At 59.4% G+C, this 13,348-nt stretch overlaps 1 protein-coding gene across 2 annotated transcripts in view; it reads right to left on the bottom strand.

Moving 5' to 3' along the window:
* Window positions 1-12,994, bottom strand: part of USP53 (ubiquitin specific peptidase 53) — a 43,894-nt gene extending 30,900 nt beyond the window's left edge. For both annotated transcript variants that reach the window (XM_079152899.1, XM_079152900.1), the window contains exons 1-2: window positions 12,350-12,994; window positions 5,729-5,821 (exon numbers count right to left, since the gene is read on the bottom strand). In XM_079152899.1, coding sequence (XP_079009025.1) covers window positions 5,729-5,821; window positions 12,350-12,493 — 237 coding nt within the window. In that variant the 5' untranslated portion in view covers window positions 12,494-12,994. The remainder of the gene's footprint in view (window positions 1-5,728; window positions 5,822-12,349) is intronic.
* Window positions 12,995-13,348: the final 354 nt, after the last annotated feature.

Genomic DNA, 13,348 nt, shown 5'->3' with positions numbered 1-13,348 from the left:
CGGTCCGTGAGGAGGGCGCGCGAGGCGCGGTCCGTGAGGTGCGCGCGCGAGGCGCGGTCCGTGAGGTGCGCGCGCGAGGCGCGGTCCGTGAGGAGCGCGCGCGAGGCGCGGTCCGTGAGGAGCGTGTGCGAGGCGCGGTCTGTCAGGCGCGGTCCGTGAGGAGCGCGTGTGAGGCGCGGTCCGTCAGGAGGGCGTGTGAGGCGCGGTCCGTCAGGAGGGCGTGTGAGGCGCGGTCCGTGAGGTGCGCGTGTGAGGCGCGGTCCGTGAGGTGCGCGTGTGAGGCGCGGTCCGTGAGGAGCGCGTGTGAGGCGTGGTCTGTGAGGAGCGTGAGTGAGGAGTGGTCTGTGAGGAGCGCGTGTGAGTAGTTGTCTGAGGAGCGCGTGCGAGGCGCGGTCTGTGAGGAGCGCGTGCGAGGCGCGGTCCGTGAGGAGCGCGTGCGAGGCGCGGTCCGTGAGGAACGCGTGCGAGGAGTGGTCCGTGAGGAGCGCGTGCGAGGCGCGGTCCGTGAGGAGCGCGTGCGAGGCGCGGTCCGTGAGGAGCGCGTGCGAGGCGCGGTCCGTGAGGAGCGCGAGTGAGGAGTGGTCCGTGAGGAGCGCGTGCGAGGCGCGGTCCGTGAGGAGCGCGTGCGAGGCGCGGTCCGTGAGGAGCGCGTGCGAGGCGCGGTCCGTGAGGAGCGCGTGCGAGGCGCGGTCTGTCAGGCGCCGTCCGTGAGGAGCGCGTGTGAGGCGCCGTCCGTGAGGAGCGCGTGTGAGGCGCGGTCCGTCAGGAGGGCGTGTGAGGCGCGGTCCGTCAGGAGGGCGTGTGAGGCGCGGTCCGTGAGGTGCGCGTGTGAGGCGCGGTCCGTGAGGAGCGCGTGTGAGGCGCGGTCCGTGAGGAGCGTGAGTGAGGAGTGGTCTGTGAGGAGCGCGTGTGAGTAGTTGTCTGAGGAGCGCGTGCGAGGCGCGGTCTGTGAGGAGCGCGTGCGAGGCGCGGTCTGTGAGGAGCGCGTGCGAGGAGTGGTCTGTGAGGAGCGCGTGCGAGGCGCGGTCTGTGAGGAGCGCGTGTGAGGCGCGGTCTGTGAGGAGCGCGTGCGAGGCGCGGTCTGTGAGGAGCGCGAGTGTGGTCTGTGAGGAGCGCGTGCGAGGCGCGGTCCGTGAGGAGCGCGTGCGAGGCGCGGTCCGTGAGGAGCGCGTGCGAGGCGCGGTCCGTGAGGAGCGCGTGCGAGGCGCGGTCCGTGAGGAGCGCGTGCGAGGAGTGGTCCGTGAGGAGCGTGAGTGAGGAGTGGTCCCTGAGGAGCGCGTGCGAGGCGCGGTCCGTGAGGAGCGCGTGCGAGGCGCGGTCCGTGAGGAGCGCGAGTGAGGCGTGGTCTGTGAGGAGCGCGTGTGAGTAGTTGTCTGAGGAGCGCGTGCGAGGCGCGGTCTGTGAGGAGCGCGTGCGAGGCGCGGTCTGTGAGGAGCGCGTGCGAGGCGCGGTCTGTGAGGAGCGCGTGCGAGGCGCGGTCTGTCAGGCGCGGTCCGTGAGGAGCGCGTGTGAGGCGCGGTCCGTGAGGAGGGCGCGCGAGGCGCGGTCCGTGAGGAGGGCGCGCGAGGCGCGGTCCGTGAGGAGCGCGCGCGAGGCGCGGTCCGTGAGGAGCGCGCGCGAGGCGCGGTCTGTCAGGCGCCGTCCGTGAGGAGCGCGTGCGAGGCGCGGTCCGTGAGGAGGGCGTGCGAGGCGCGGTCCGTCAGGAGGGCGTGCGAGGCGCGGTCCGTCAGGAGGGCGTGCGATGCGCGGTCCGTGAGGTGCGCGTGCGAGGCGCGGTCCGTGAGGAGCGCGTGCGAGGCGCGGTCCGTGAGGAGCGCGTGCGAGGCGCGGTCCGTGAGGAGCGCGTGCGAGGCGCGGTCCGTGAGGAGCGCGTGCGAGGCGCGGTCCGTCAGGAGGGCGTGCGAGGCGCGGTCCGTGAGGAGGGCGTGTGAGGCGCCGTCCGTGAGGAGCGCGTGTGAGGCGCGGTCCGTGAGGAGGGCGTGCGAGGCGCGGTCCGTCAGGAGGGCGTGCGAGGCGCGGTCCGTCAGGAGGGCGTGCGAGGCGCGGTCCGTGAGGTGCGCGTGCGAGGCGCGGTCCGTGAGGAGCGCGTGCGAGGCGCGGTCCGTGAGGAGCGCGTGCGAGGCGCGGTCCGTCAGGAGGGCGTGCGAGGCGCGGTCCGTCAGGAGGGCGTGTGAGGCGCGGTCCGTGAGGTGCGCGTGTGAGGCGCGGACCGTGAGGTGCGCGTGTGAGGCGCGGTCCGTGAGGAGCGTGAGTGAGGAGTGGTCTGTGAGGAGCGCGTGTGAGTAGTTGTCTGAGGAGCGCGTGCGAGGCGCGGTCCGTGAGGAGCGCGTGCGAGGCGCGGTCCGTGAGGAGCGCGTGCGAGGCGCGGTCCGTGAGGAGCGCGTGCGAGGCGCGGTCCGTGAGGAGCGCGTGCGAGGCGCGGTCCGTGAGGAGCGCGTGCGAGGCGCGGTCCGTGAGGAGCGCGTGCGAGGCGCGGTCCGTGAGGAGCGCGTGCGAGGCGCGGTCCGTGAGGAGCGCGTGCGAGGCGCGGTCCGTGAGGAGCGCGTGCGAGGCGCGGTCTGTCAGGCGCCGTCCGTGAGGAGCGCGTGTGAGGCGCGGTCCGTGAGGAGGGCGTGTGAGGCGCGGTCCGTCAGGAGGGCGTGCGAGGCGCGGTCCGTCAGGAGGGCGTGCGAGGCGCGGTCCGTCAGGAGGGCGTGCGAGGCGCGGTCCGTGAGGAGCGCGTGCGAGGCGCGGTCCGTGAGGAGCGCGTGCGAGGCGCGGTCCGTGAGGAGGGCGTGCGAGGCGCGGTCCGTCAGGAGGGCGTGCGAGGCGCGGTCCGTCAGGAGGGCGTGTGAGGCGCGGTCCGTCAGGAGGGCGTGTGAGGCGCGGTCCGTGAGGTGCGCGTGTGAGGCGCGGTCCGTGAGGAGCGTGAGTGAGGAGTGGTCTGTGAGGAGCGCGTGTGAGTAGTTGTCTGAGGAGCGCGTGCGAGGCGCGGTCTGTGAGGAGCGCGTGCGAGGCGCGGTCTGTGAGGAGCGCGTGCGAGGAGCGGTCTGTGAGGAGCGCGTGCGAGGCGCGGTCTGTGAGGAGCGCGTGCGAGGCGCGGTCTGTGAGGAGCGCGTGCGAGGCGCGGTCTGTGAGGAGCGCGAGTGTGGTCTGTGAGGAGCGCGTGCGAGGCGCGGTCCGTGAGGAGCGCGTGCGAGGCGCGGTCCGTGAGGAGCGCGTGTGAGGAGTGGTCCGTGAGGAGCGTGAGTGAGGAGTGGTCCCTGAGGAGCGCGTGCGAGGCGCGGTCCGTGAGGAGCGCGTGCGAGGCGCGGTCCGTGAGGAGCGCGAGTGAGGCGTGGTCCGTGAGGAGCGCGTGTGAGTAGTTGTCTGAGGAGCGCGTGTGAGGCGCGGTCTGTGAGGAGCGCGTGCGAGGCGCGGTCTGTGAGGAGCGCGTGCGAGGCGCGGTCTGTGAGGAGCGCGTGCGAGGCGCGGTCTGTGAGGAGCGCGTGTGAGGCGCGGTCTGTGAGGAGCGCGTGCGAGGCGCGGTCTGTGAGGAGCGCGAGTGTGGTCTGTGAGGAGCGCGTGCGAGGCGCGGTCCGTGAGGAGCGCGTGCGAGGCGCGGTCCGTGAGGAGCGCGTGTGAGGAGTGGTCCGTGAGGAGCGTGAGTGAGGAGTGGTCCCTGAGGAGCGCGTGCGAGGCGCGGTCCGTGAGGAGCGCGTGCGAGGCGCGGTCCGTGAGGAGCGCGAGTGAGGCGTGGTCCGTGAGGAGCGCGAGTGAGGCGTGGTCCGTGAGGAGCGCGTGTGAGTAGTTGTCTGAGGAGCGCGTGTGAGGCGCGGTCTGTGAGGAGCGCGTGTGAGGCGCGGTCTGTGAGGAGCGCGAGTGAGGAGTGGTCTGTGAGGAGCGCGTGCGAGGCGCGGTCTGTGAGGAGCGCGTGCGAGGAGCGGTCTGTGAGGAGCGCGTGCGAGGCGCGGTCCGTGAGGAGCGCGTGCGAGGCGCGGTCCGTGAGGAGCGCGTGCGAGGCGCGGTCCGTGAGGAGCGCGTGCGAGGCGCGGTCCGTGAGGAGCGCGTGCGAGGCGCGGTCCGTGAGGAGCGCGTGCGAGGCGCGGTCCGTGAGGAGCGCGTGTGAGGCGCGGTCCGTGAGGAGCGTGAGTGAGGAGCGGTCCCTGAGGAGCGCGTAAGAGGCGCGGTCCGTGAGGAGCGCGTGTGAGGCGTGGTCCGTGAGGAGCGCGAGTGAGGAGTGGTCTGTGAGGAGCGCGTGTGAGTAGTTGTCTGAGGAGCGCGTGCGAGGCGCGGTCTGTGAGGAGCGCGTGCGAGGCGCGGTCTGTGAGGAGCGCGTGCGAGGCGCGGTCTGTGAGGAGCGCGTGCGAGGCGCGGTCTGTGAGGAGCGCGAGTGAGGAGTGGTCTGTGAGGAGCGCGTGCGAGGCGCGGTCTGTGAGGAGCGCGTGCGAGGAGTGGTCTGTGAGGAGCGCGTGCGAGGCGTGGTCTGTGAGGAGCGCGTGCGAGGCGTGGTCTGTGAGGAGCGCGTGTGAGGCGTGGTCTGTGAGGAGCGCGTGTGAGGCGTGGTCTGTGAGGAGCGTGTGTGAGGCGTGGTCTGTGAGGAGCGTGTGTGAGGCGTGGTCTGTGAGGAGCGTGTGTGAGGCGTGGTCCTGGAGGATCAGGTACAAGTAAGAGCAGGGCAGGCCTAGTTGGGCGTTGTGCCCGCCACGCTCCTGTAGTGGCGCTGGGCCGTGTTGGGACCTGGAGCAGAGGATACTCGGGACGCCCTGGTGCACTGACCTGGCCCGTGCTCTGACCCAGGCTCACCTTCGCCTGTGACAAGGACAGGCACCACATTTGAAAGAAGACAGCATAAAATGGCATTTTTATGGGCTCATACATTGGGTTCATGTATTCTAAAATCCTTTTCCTGAACAAAAAAAGCAAAGCATGGATTTTTTAACATTTTGTGTTCCTGTGTATACATGTGTATTTTCGTTAAGAATATTTTAGAACATAATGAATAAAAATGTCAATTTTAAAATGTATTCACAGGATCTTAAATTCTTGGGCAAGTGATTTTCAGTGACAAAAATGATTTTCTGAAGTCCACAGGACCCAGTTTCTGCCACTGTCCTCCATCCCTCCAGTCTCAGCTCCGCAGCCGAAAGGATCCAGGTGACAGGAGTTTCCCTCACCCATGCAGAGGGACCCCCAGCTGCCACCCACCAGAGGCTCTGGGATTCCCACCAGGGCCACGGAGGCCCTGCACAACCCGCGCTCCGGCTAGGTGCTGACTACTCTGCTACAAACCCACGAGCTCCGCTCCTGAAATGGCTCCTCTGCTGTGTGACCCTGCAGTCAGCTGGATGAGGCCTCCAGGGGACGGGGTGAGCACAGGACCTAGAGCACAGACGGCGGGCTGCTCACGCCTGGGGTTCCGTGTGGGCCACATCTAGGACCCCTCCAGGCCTGCTGGGAGGTGGGCTTCCTCACATCACAGTGGCCACCTTCCACGAATGCGGCCCCAACAGAGGGGGGCAGAGGCTGAGCTGCCTCCCTGGGCCTACCCTACCTCGGTGTCCTGGGGCGTCAGTTCTGCCACCTCTGCTTGACAGCAGTCGGTCGCCAAGCAGGCCCCGCTCCTGGGAGGAACAACAACCGGCAGCAGTGTCTGAACACCCATTCGAGAGCCAACTCTCATTGCCAAGGACTGACCAAATATGTCAACTATCAAAATCAAATTTTTGGAGGAACAGTTGATAATTTTTTACATCTGTTAAAAGATTACCTTCAGTGCACAAAATATGCAGGCATCTCCTTGACAAACGTGCCCAGTCAGAACCCGCAAGCTTCGTCGGAATATGTCCAACTGCCATAAGACCTGAAAAACAAATGTGAAGGGAAAAGAAACAGTGAGACTTCTCACGGTGAAAGTGAAAGACGTGGACATCGGAGGAGTGGCGAAAGGTGAGAAAGTGGCTTCTTTTATCTCCTGTACATAATTAGATGTACAGCAGCAAGTATAAAACCCCTGTGCACATACGAGAGACGAGCAGAACACACTCACTGACGCGTGTGAAAAACCGGGACCAGCACAGCAATGGAGAGCTAACTTCAGCTGCGGTCCCGAGTGCAAGGCCTGGTGGAGAGCTGCAGGAGGAACACCCGAGTCCAGGGAGGAAATACTGCTGGACACTAAAGCCAAGGGGGACTGGACAGAGGTGGGCCTGCGGGGCAGGGCAAGGGCGCCCAGAGCTGCAGTCACTGTGCACAGACCTTCGCCTGCACCTTGAGCTCTCACTGACTGAAGGAGTCCTTCAGATTCCCTTTGAAGGTTGCCTTTCCTCTTTCCACACCCTTCACTGCTGTGGAGTTGTCCATAATGGTGGATCGGTGGGATCTGTTGTTACGCATTTGCACGACATGCACACGGTAACAAAACGACTTGGTCAAAACCCTTCCCCCGCAACCGCTGGCCCCTTCCTCTGCTGACCTCCCTCTGATCTTCATGAAACCCCCTCCCCCCTTTCTTTCCCTTTTTCCTCTCTAGCTTCCACATGACAGAAAACAGCACCGTTGACCTTCGGAGCTTGACTTATTTCACTTACGTAATGGTCCCAGTTCTCATTCTCCTGCAAATGACAATTCCACTCTTCTTTAAGGCTGAAAGCACCTCCACTGTGCATCTGTACCCCACTCTACCCAGTCATCCGCTGACAGACACCTGGGCTGGTTCCACGGTGGGGCTGTTAAGCTGCTGCTATAAACAGGTACGCAGGCTCAGCTGTAGGATGGCGGCCTCACTGCTTCAGGATCAGTACCAAGGAGAGTGCAGCGGGGTCACGTGGTGGTTCCCTGCCTCGTCTTTTGAGGAACCTCCATAATGGTCTGCATAGTGGGTGCACTAATTCACAATCCCACCAGCAGTGGAAGCACGTCCCTTTCTCTCCACACCCTCTCCAGCAGTTGTTGCTGCTTGTATTCTTGACACCTGCCATTCTGACTGAGAGAATGCCATTCTGAACTGCTAATGGTGTTGGACATTCTTCATATTTGCTGGCCATTTGTACTTCTTCTGAGAAGTGTCTGGTCAATTCATTTGCCCTTTTATTAACTGGGTTATTTGGTGAAGGTTGTTCTATAGCACAACAGCAATATGACTGATCCACTCATCCATCATAAAACACTGTTTTGCTGATCACTTGGTAACTTCCTTCCATGCCATTCCTCATCACACCACAGAAAATACAGCACTGAGCCCATTCTGCCCACAAGGAGGCCGGGATGGGGGCGGTGCTGTGGTCAGCAGCACCCTGAGGGCAGCCATCTGCTCCAACTCTTGCTTCACTGCCATCAGCGCCCTGTCTGACCTGGGCAGAGTATTTCCTAAGACTCAGTTTCCTCAGCAAACTGAGGACAAACACAACACCTACTCTAGGGGCTGCTGGGAGGGCTGCACTGCGTCACCTGGGGCTGGGCACAGTGTGGACACCACGTAGGTCAGCAACCACGCGGATGGACCCCGGGTTGCAGCTGCATCTGGCTGTCTCTAGACGTGCCTGGCACGATGCACGCACACCAGCACCCCGGCTCCTCTGGCCCGCTCGAGCCTCCCTGTGAGACAAGGAATGGGCCACTGAGTCTCTAAAACATCAAGGCCAGTATGAGGCGAACCTGTAGGGACGTTCCAAACATTCCGCCGACCCTCTTCCAGGCAAAGGGTAAAAACAGAAATGAACCCCAGGGAGGTGACAGGTAAGTCCAGATTCCAGGGCTAAAAGGCCAGTCGGGTGGCCCTGGACGCGGCATGCTGCCGAGTCCTGTCAGATAACAACAAGCAGCTCTGGCACAGACACATGTCGATGCCCTGCCCGGTGGCTACCTATGTCTCCATCCACCCCCTTAGGGGGCAGTGTGCTTGCTCCCAGGTCCCTCTTCACTGGGGAGGTCCCTCTTCTCTATAAACCCCACCCCTACCACTACTGCCCACAGATCTCATTCTTTGAATTTGTGAGGCAAGAACCCAGAAGGTGGCAGTGAGCTGCTGGGTCTGCTGTGGCCCGTTAAGAACTGCCAACAGGTCGCTCCAGACGTGGGCAAGAACCTCAGAGCTGCGCTGTCAGGCGCCCCTGCCTTGACGGCTGCCCACGCTCACACGGGCTCTCTGTCCACCGCCAGCAGAAGCGCAGACGCGGGCTCCAGCTCCTGCCCTGGCTTCACAGGCAGGCAGGTCCACTCAGCTGCTGCCCCCGGCAGAGGTGTGGAGCTAGCTGACAGGACGCCTGCTCTGGAGGCTAGAGCAGCCCGTCAAAGCAACAGCACTGTGTTCTGGGGCTCGGAGAAATCCAAGTACAGAAAGAGCATTTGATGAGTTGTTTTTCAAAGTTCTCTGTCCATTATTCAACATAATAGTGTGAAGCCTGTTTTGATAATACCTATCACAAATAATTACTCTAATTAAAGTCAATCTTTACCCATTTCTTTTTTTAAAAAATGATCATATTCTACTACCTATTATGAAATTTAAAGTGGGTGGATTTGTTTTTAGCAGTATGATTTTTTGTTTTTCATTACCTGCACTCAGCAATTTCACATGGAACCTAACAAAATTATTATTTTTATATATTGCTTATTCCTAAAACATCAGTACATACACACACAATTTAATGAAGAAACACAAACATTTCATCAAAATACAAAATAATAATTTACATTATTATTACAAAATAATAATTTAAAAATTAAAAAAGAGAAATGCAATATAAATTTACTTTTCCTACTGGGGATTGAGCCCAGGGTGCTTAACCACTGAGCCACACCTGAGTCCTTTTTACCTTTCTATTTTGAGACAGGGTCTGTCTTACTCAATGCTGAGGCTGGCCTGGGACTTGTGATCCCCCTGCCTCAGCTTCCCACGTCATGGGGTCACAAGCAGGTGCCACTGAGCCCAGCTTAACCACCCACTTTAAAGTGCCTGCTGTGGTGTCTGCTGATCAGATGTATCCCACTATCTGCTTCTCAGCAGTATCGAAAGATATTTCCAAACAGCACACTAACGAGGATGCTGGATTTCTAAAATGACAGAGGTCATTCTGAAGTGCTGTTCTGCAGCGAGGTGGCTTTGCAAACCAGGCCCTGCAGCCACGGGCTCTTCAGAAGCCTCGGCTGCCCCAGAGCCCTGAGAGCGGGCAAGTGGCGGGGCTGCAGTGGGGCAGAGCTGGTGCCAGGCTCTGCAGGCCCTCCAGCACGCCCTTCACGCTGTGAGGCTCAGTCTGCAGCCGGGAAGACCCTGAGGGACTCCAGGAGCAAGGCACAGAGTCTGGTGGGCCAGGAAAGTGCTATTCCCAAGGGCCTGCCCAGTACGCCCGGCAGAAGAGGGGCTAAGGGCTTCCAAGCAGATGAACCAGACCCAGGACGAGATCCCAAGACAGTGGAGGCATGTAAGAATGTCGGTGACGTCAAACGCAAGACTGCCCACACCCAAGAGACTCATCGGACCCTCGGACCCTCGAGGAGACGCTGCCCACACCCAAGAGACTCATTGGACCCTCGAGGAGAAGCTGCCCCACCCAAGAGACTCATCGGACCCTCGAGGAGAAGCTGCCCCACCCAAGAGACTCATCAGACCCTCGAGGAGAAGAAAGCACAACCCAGAGGGCAGAACAAGTGAGCGACCAACACTCAGCCAGAACCCACGTGACCGAGAACAGAAACCAGAGGAGAACAGCACACCTGTGCTTCACAGCCAGCTGGGTGAGGAGACTGCCGGGAAGTCGACACGTGAGAGAAGTCAGGACACTTCCAGAAACAGAAACTGCGATGTCGAGGATGAAAAAAAGAATGGGACTCACAGCAGAGGAGACATCACAAAGGAGAGATACACGAACCTGGAAACGAAGCAGCAGACACAGCACAGACAGAAGAAAACCCAAACAGAAGATGAAGAGAGCCGTCAGTGGCTTGTGGGGTAACTCTATGACCCAAGTGTGCAAGACTGGGTCCTCCAGAGGGGCTGGGAAACACTGAGGAGGTAGGAGAGCTTCCAGCAGCCAACTCAGTGTGCCTGGGTCCTCCAAGGGGACAGGAAACACTTGAGGAGGCAACAGAGTTTCCAGCAGCCAACTCAGTGTGCCTGGGTCCTCCAAGGGGACAGGAAACACTGAGGAGGTAACAGTCAGAGTTTCCAGCAGCCATCTCAGTGTGCCTGGGTCCTCCAAGGGGACAGGAAACACTGAGGAGGTAACAGTCAGAGTTTCCAGCAGCCATCTCAGTGTGCCTGGGTCCTCCAAGGGGACAGGAAACACTGAGGAGGTAACAGTCAGAGTTTCCAGCAGCCAACTCAGTGTGCCTGGGTCCTCCAAGGGGACAGGAAACACTGAGGAGGTAACAGTCAGAGTTTCCAGCAGCCATCTCAGTGTGCCTGGGTCCTCCAAGGGGACAGGAAACACTGAGGAGGTAACAGTCAGAGTTTCCAGCAGACAACTCAGTGTGCCTGGGTCCTCCAAGGGGACAGGAAACACTGAGGAGGTAACAGTCAGAGTTTCCAGCAGCCATCTCAGTGTGCCTGGGTCCTCCAAGGGGGACAGGAAACACTTGAGGAGGCAACAGTCAGAGTTTCCAGCAGACAACTCAGTGTGCCTGGGTCCTCCAAGGGGACAGGAAACACTGAGGAGGTAACAGTCAGAGTTTCCAGCAGACAACTCAGTGTGCCTGGGTCCTCCAAGGGGGACAGGAAACACTGAGGAGGTAACAGTCAGAGCTTCCAGCAGCCAACTCAGTGTGCCTGGGTCCTCCAAGGGGGACAGGAAACACTGAGGAGGTAACAGTCAGAGCTTCCAGCAGCCAACTCAGTGTGCCTGGGTCCTCCAAGGGGGACAGGAAACACTGAGGAGGTAACAGTCAGAGTTTCCAGCAGCCAACTCAGTGTGTCTGGGTCCTCCAAGGGGGACAGGAAACACTGAGGAGGTAACAGTCAGAGCTTCCAGCAGCCATCTCAGTGTGCCTGGGTCCTCCAAGGGGGACAGGAAACACCTGAGGAGGTAACAGAGTTTCCAGCAGCCAACTCAGTGTGTCTGGGTCCTCCAAGGGGGACAGGAAACACTGAGGAGGTAGGAGAGCTTCCAGCAGCCAACTCAGTGTGCCTGGGTCCTCCAAGGGGGACAGGAAACACTGAGGAGGTAACAGTCAGAGTTTCCAGCAGCCAACTCAGTGTGTCTGGGTCCTCCAAGGGGGACAGGAAACACTGAGGAGGTAACAGTCAGAGCTTCCAGCAGCCAACTCAGTGTGCCTGGGTCCTCCAAGGGGGACAGGAAACACTTGAGTTTCTCCTCAACTCCAGTGCCCTTCACCAGATGTTCTCTTCTTTCCTCATAATACTAAGGCAGAAGGAATATTCATGCCAGGACAGAACAGTGACTCTCATTTGGGGTCCTAAAGTAAATAAGGACTATCTTAATTCCATTTCTTATCTCTTTCTGGGTGATCTAAGGCATTTTCAGGTAGGATGTCTCTCCCAGGTGGAGGGCCACTGAGAACTCAGCTATCAGTCAGATTTCTGCATGTCTGACATGACAGTCCCAGGCAGAGGACCACCACGACACAGGAGTTGGTCAGATGTCTTTGCACCTGACAGTTCATGACATGTGTCCCAGGTGGAGGGCCACCAACACACAGGTATCAGTCAGACATCTGAGCACCTGATACTCCATGATGTACTTCCCAGGTGGTTGGCCACCACGACACAGGAGTCAGTCAGATGTCTCTGTGCACCTGACCGTCCATGGCTGTCCCAGGTGGTGGGCCACCACAACCAGGTGTTGGCCAGCTCTCTGCATGCCTGACAGTCCAGATATGCTTATTAAGCAATGTTCCTTTCAGTTCTCAGGAAGTCAGAAAAGTCTATAACTGCTAAATATGAACCAGGGTACCCCTAGGAAAGACTTCTTACTGAGCAAGAGAGTCGGTCAGTACAAAAGAGCTTCGTTGAGGACTGAAGCCAGTGGATGAACCCTTCAACATCACCAGCCCAGCGTGCTCAAGCCACGGCTCCAGAGCAGGTGGAAGGGCCACGGCAGGGGCGGGGGAGTGCAACCACCAAGAGGAAAGCTCCATCCCCCGGTAACCATGCAGCTTGCCTCTTTTGATCCTATCTACAGGGGCTTCCCTGGATTTCTTTTAAAAGCAGGTAGTGTTAGCTGATAAAAACCAAGGTAACATTTAATGAATCAAACATTTTAAATAAGAGGGTTCTGTAACATCACAGTCATGCATCATCCTGTTGAAAAGCCATTCCGTTTACCATGAAAACCCAAATGCCCAGCTGAAGCTCTGGTCTCCACTCAAGTCCCACTGACCAGCTGCTGCTCCTACACTAACTGCTCTCCAGGCGCAGGTGTCCTGGGAAGCTCACCTGCACAGCGCTGTTGAGGAAGCAGCTGTTCTGCCCAGGCTCGTTCAGCAGGCCCTTGGTGGGCGCCAGTGACAGCGTGCTGCCCGGCTGGTAGGCCCTCCCGAGGCTGCCCCCAGGCTTCCGCAGGAACTTCACCCAGGCCATCCTCAAGCCACGGTCTGCATCGACGCCAGGACCCACGCGTCGGGCTGAGGGCTTGGACGGCGATGGACGTCCTCTAGAACCGTCCGCTGGAGCCCGCTGCAGCCCTGTAGGGCAGCCCGAGTTCCCAAGTCCATGTCTTCCCTGAGGCCACAGCCTCTGAGGACTTGGATGAGTAAAAACAGGGTAAGCAAATGAAGTTCCGGGAGACAAACTGCAGTGAAGAGGCCGGGAAGACCGTTATGTCTAGGTTCACAGGGCCGTGTACCCAGGACGACAGAACTTCTAAACGGTGCTGGAAATAACACTGATGAACAGATCCTTTTCTTCATGCACAAGTCCTCTGTCTTGATGTTTTAAAAAACTACAAGGTGGGGCGCTGGCACTTGGCTCCTCTGCTATTTGCTCTCCACGTGGCTTTTTAATGAGAAAGACAGTCTCTCCCCAGTGATGCTGTCAAAGGTGACTCCCTGTGTCACGTCAACGTGGCCTCAGCAAACCTACGCGAAAGAGAAGAGATGCTTAAATAAAGCAAAAGCAGTTCAAGAAAATCCTACTTTACCAGTTGAGCACAAACATTGAATGTAGAATTAAAACTCATAAAAAAGGATCAGAATAATGTTCTAAATATGAGAATGAAAAACATCATTGCAATTTTTAAAAAATGCCAATATACGTTAACTACTACCCAGGCTTGCGATGTTCAAAGGATGGTTTTATAAAGAAAACATTTCACAAAACACAGAATCAAATCAGATCTCAGGTGGCATGTGTCAACACTGCGCTGCTGTGAGCTACACTAGCACATGCAGGCTCCACAGTACTTCACACACAGTCTTGTTTTCCAGGAAGTGAGTC

The sequence above is a fragment of the Sciurus vulgaris genome (assembly GCF_902686455.1).
Source record: "Sciurus vulgaris genome assembly, chromosome: 9".
NCBI classification, from domain to species: Eukaryota; Metazoa; Chordata; class Mammalia; order Rodentia; family Sciuridae; genus Sciurus; species Sciurus vulgaris.
Note: the sequence above shows the minus strand (reverse complement) of the source record. Positions and strands in the feature narration are given on the sequence as shown.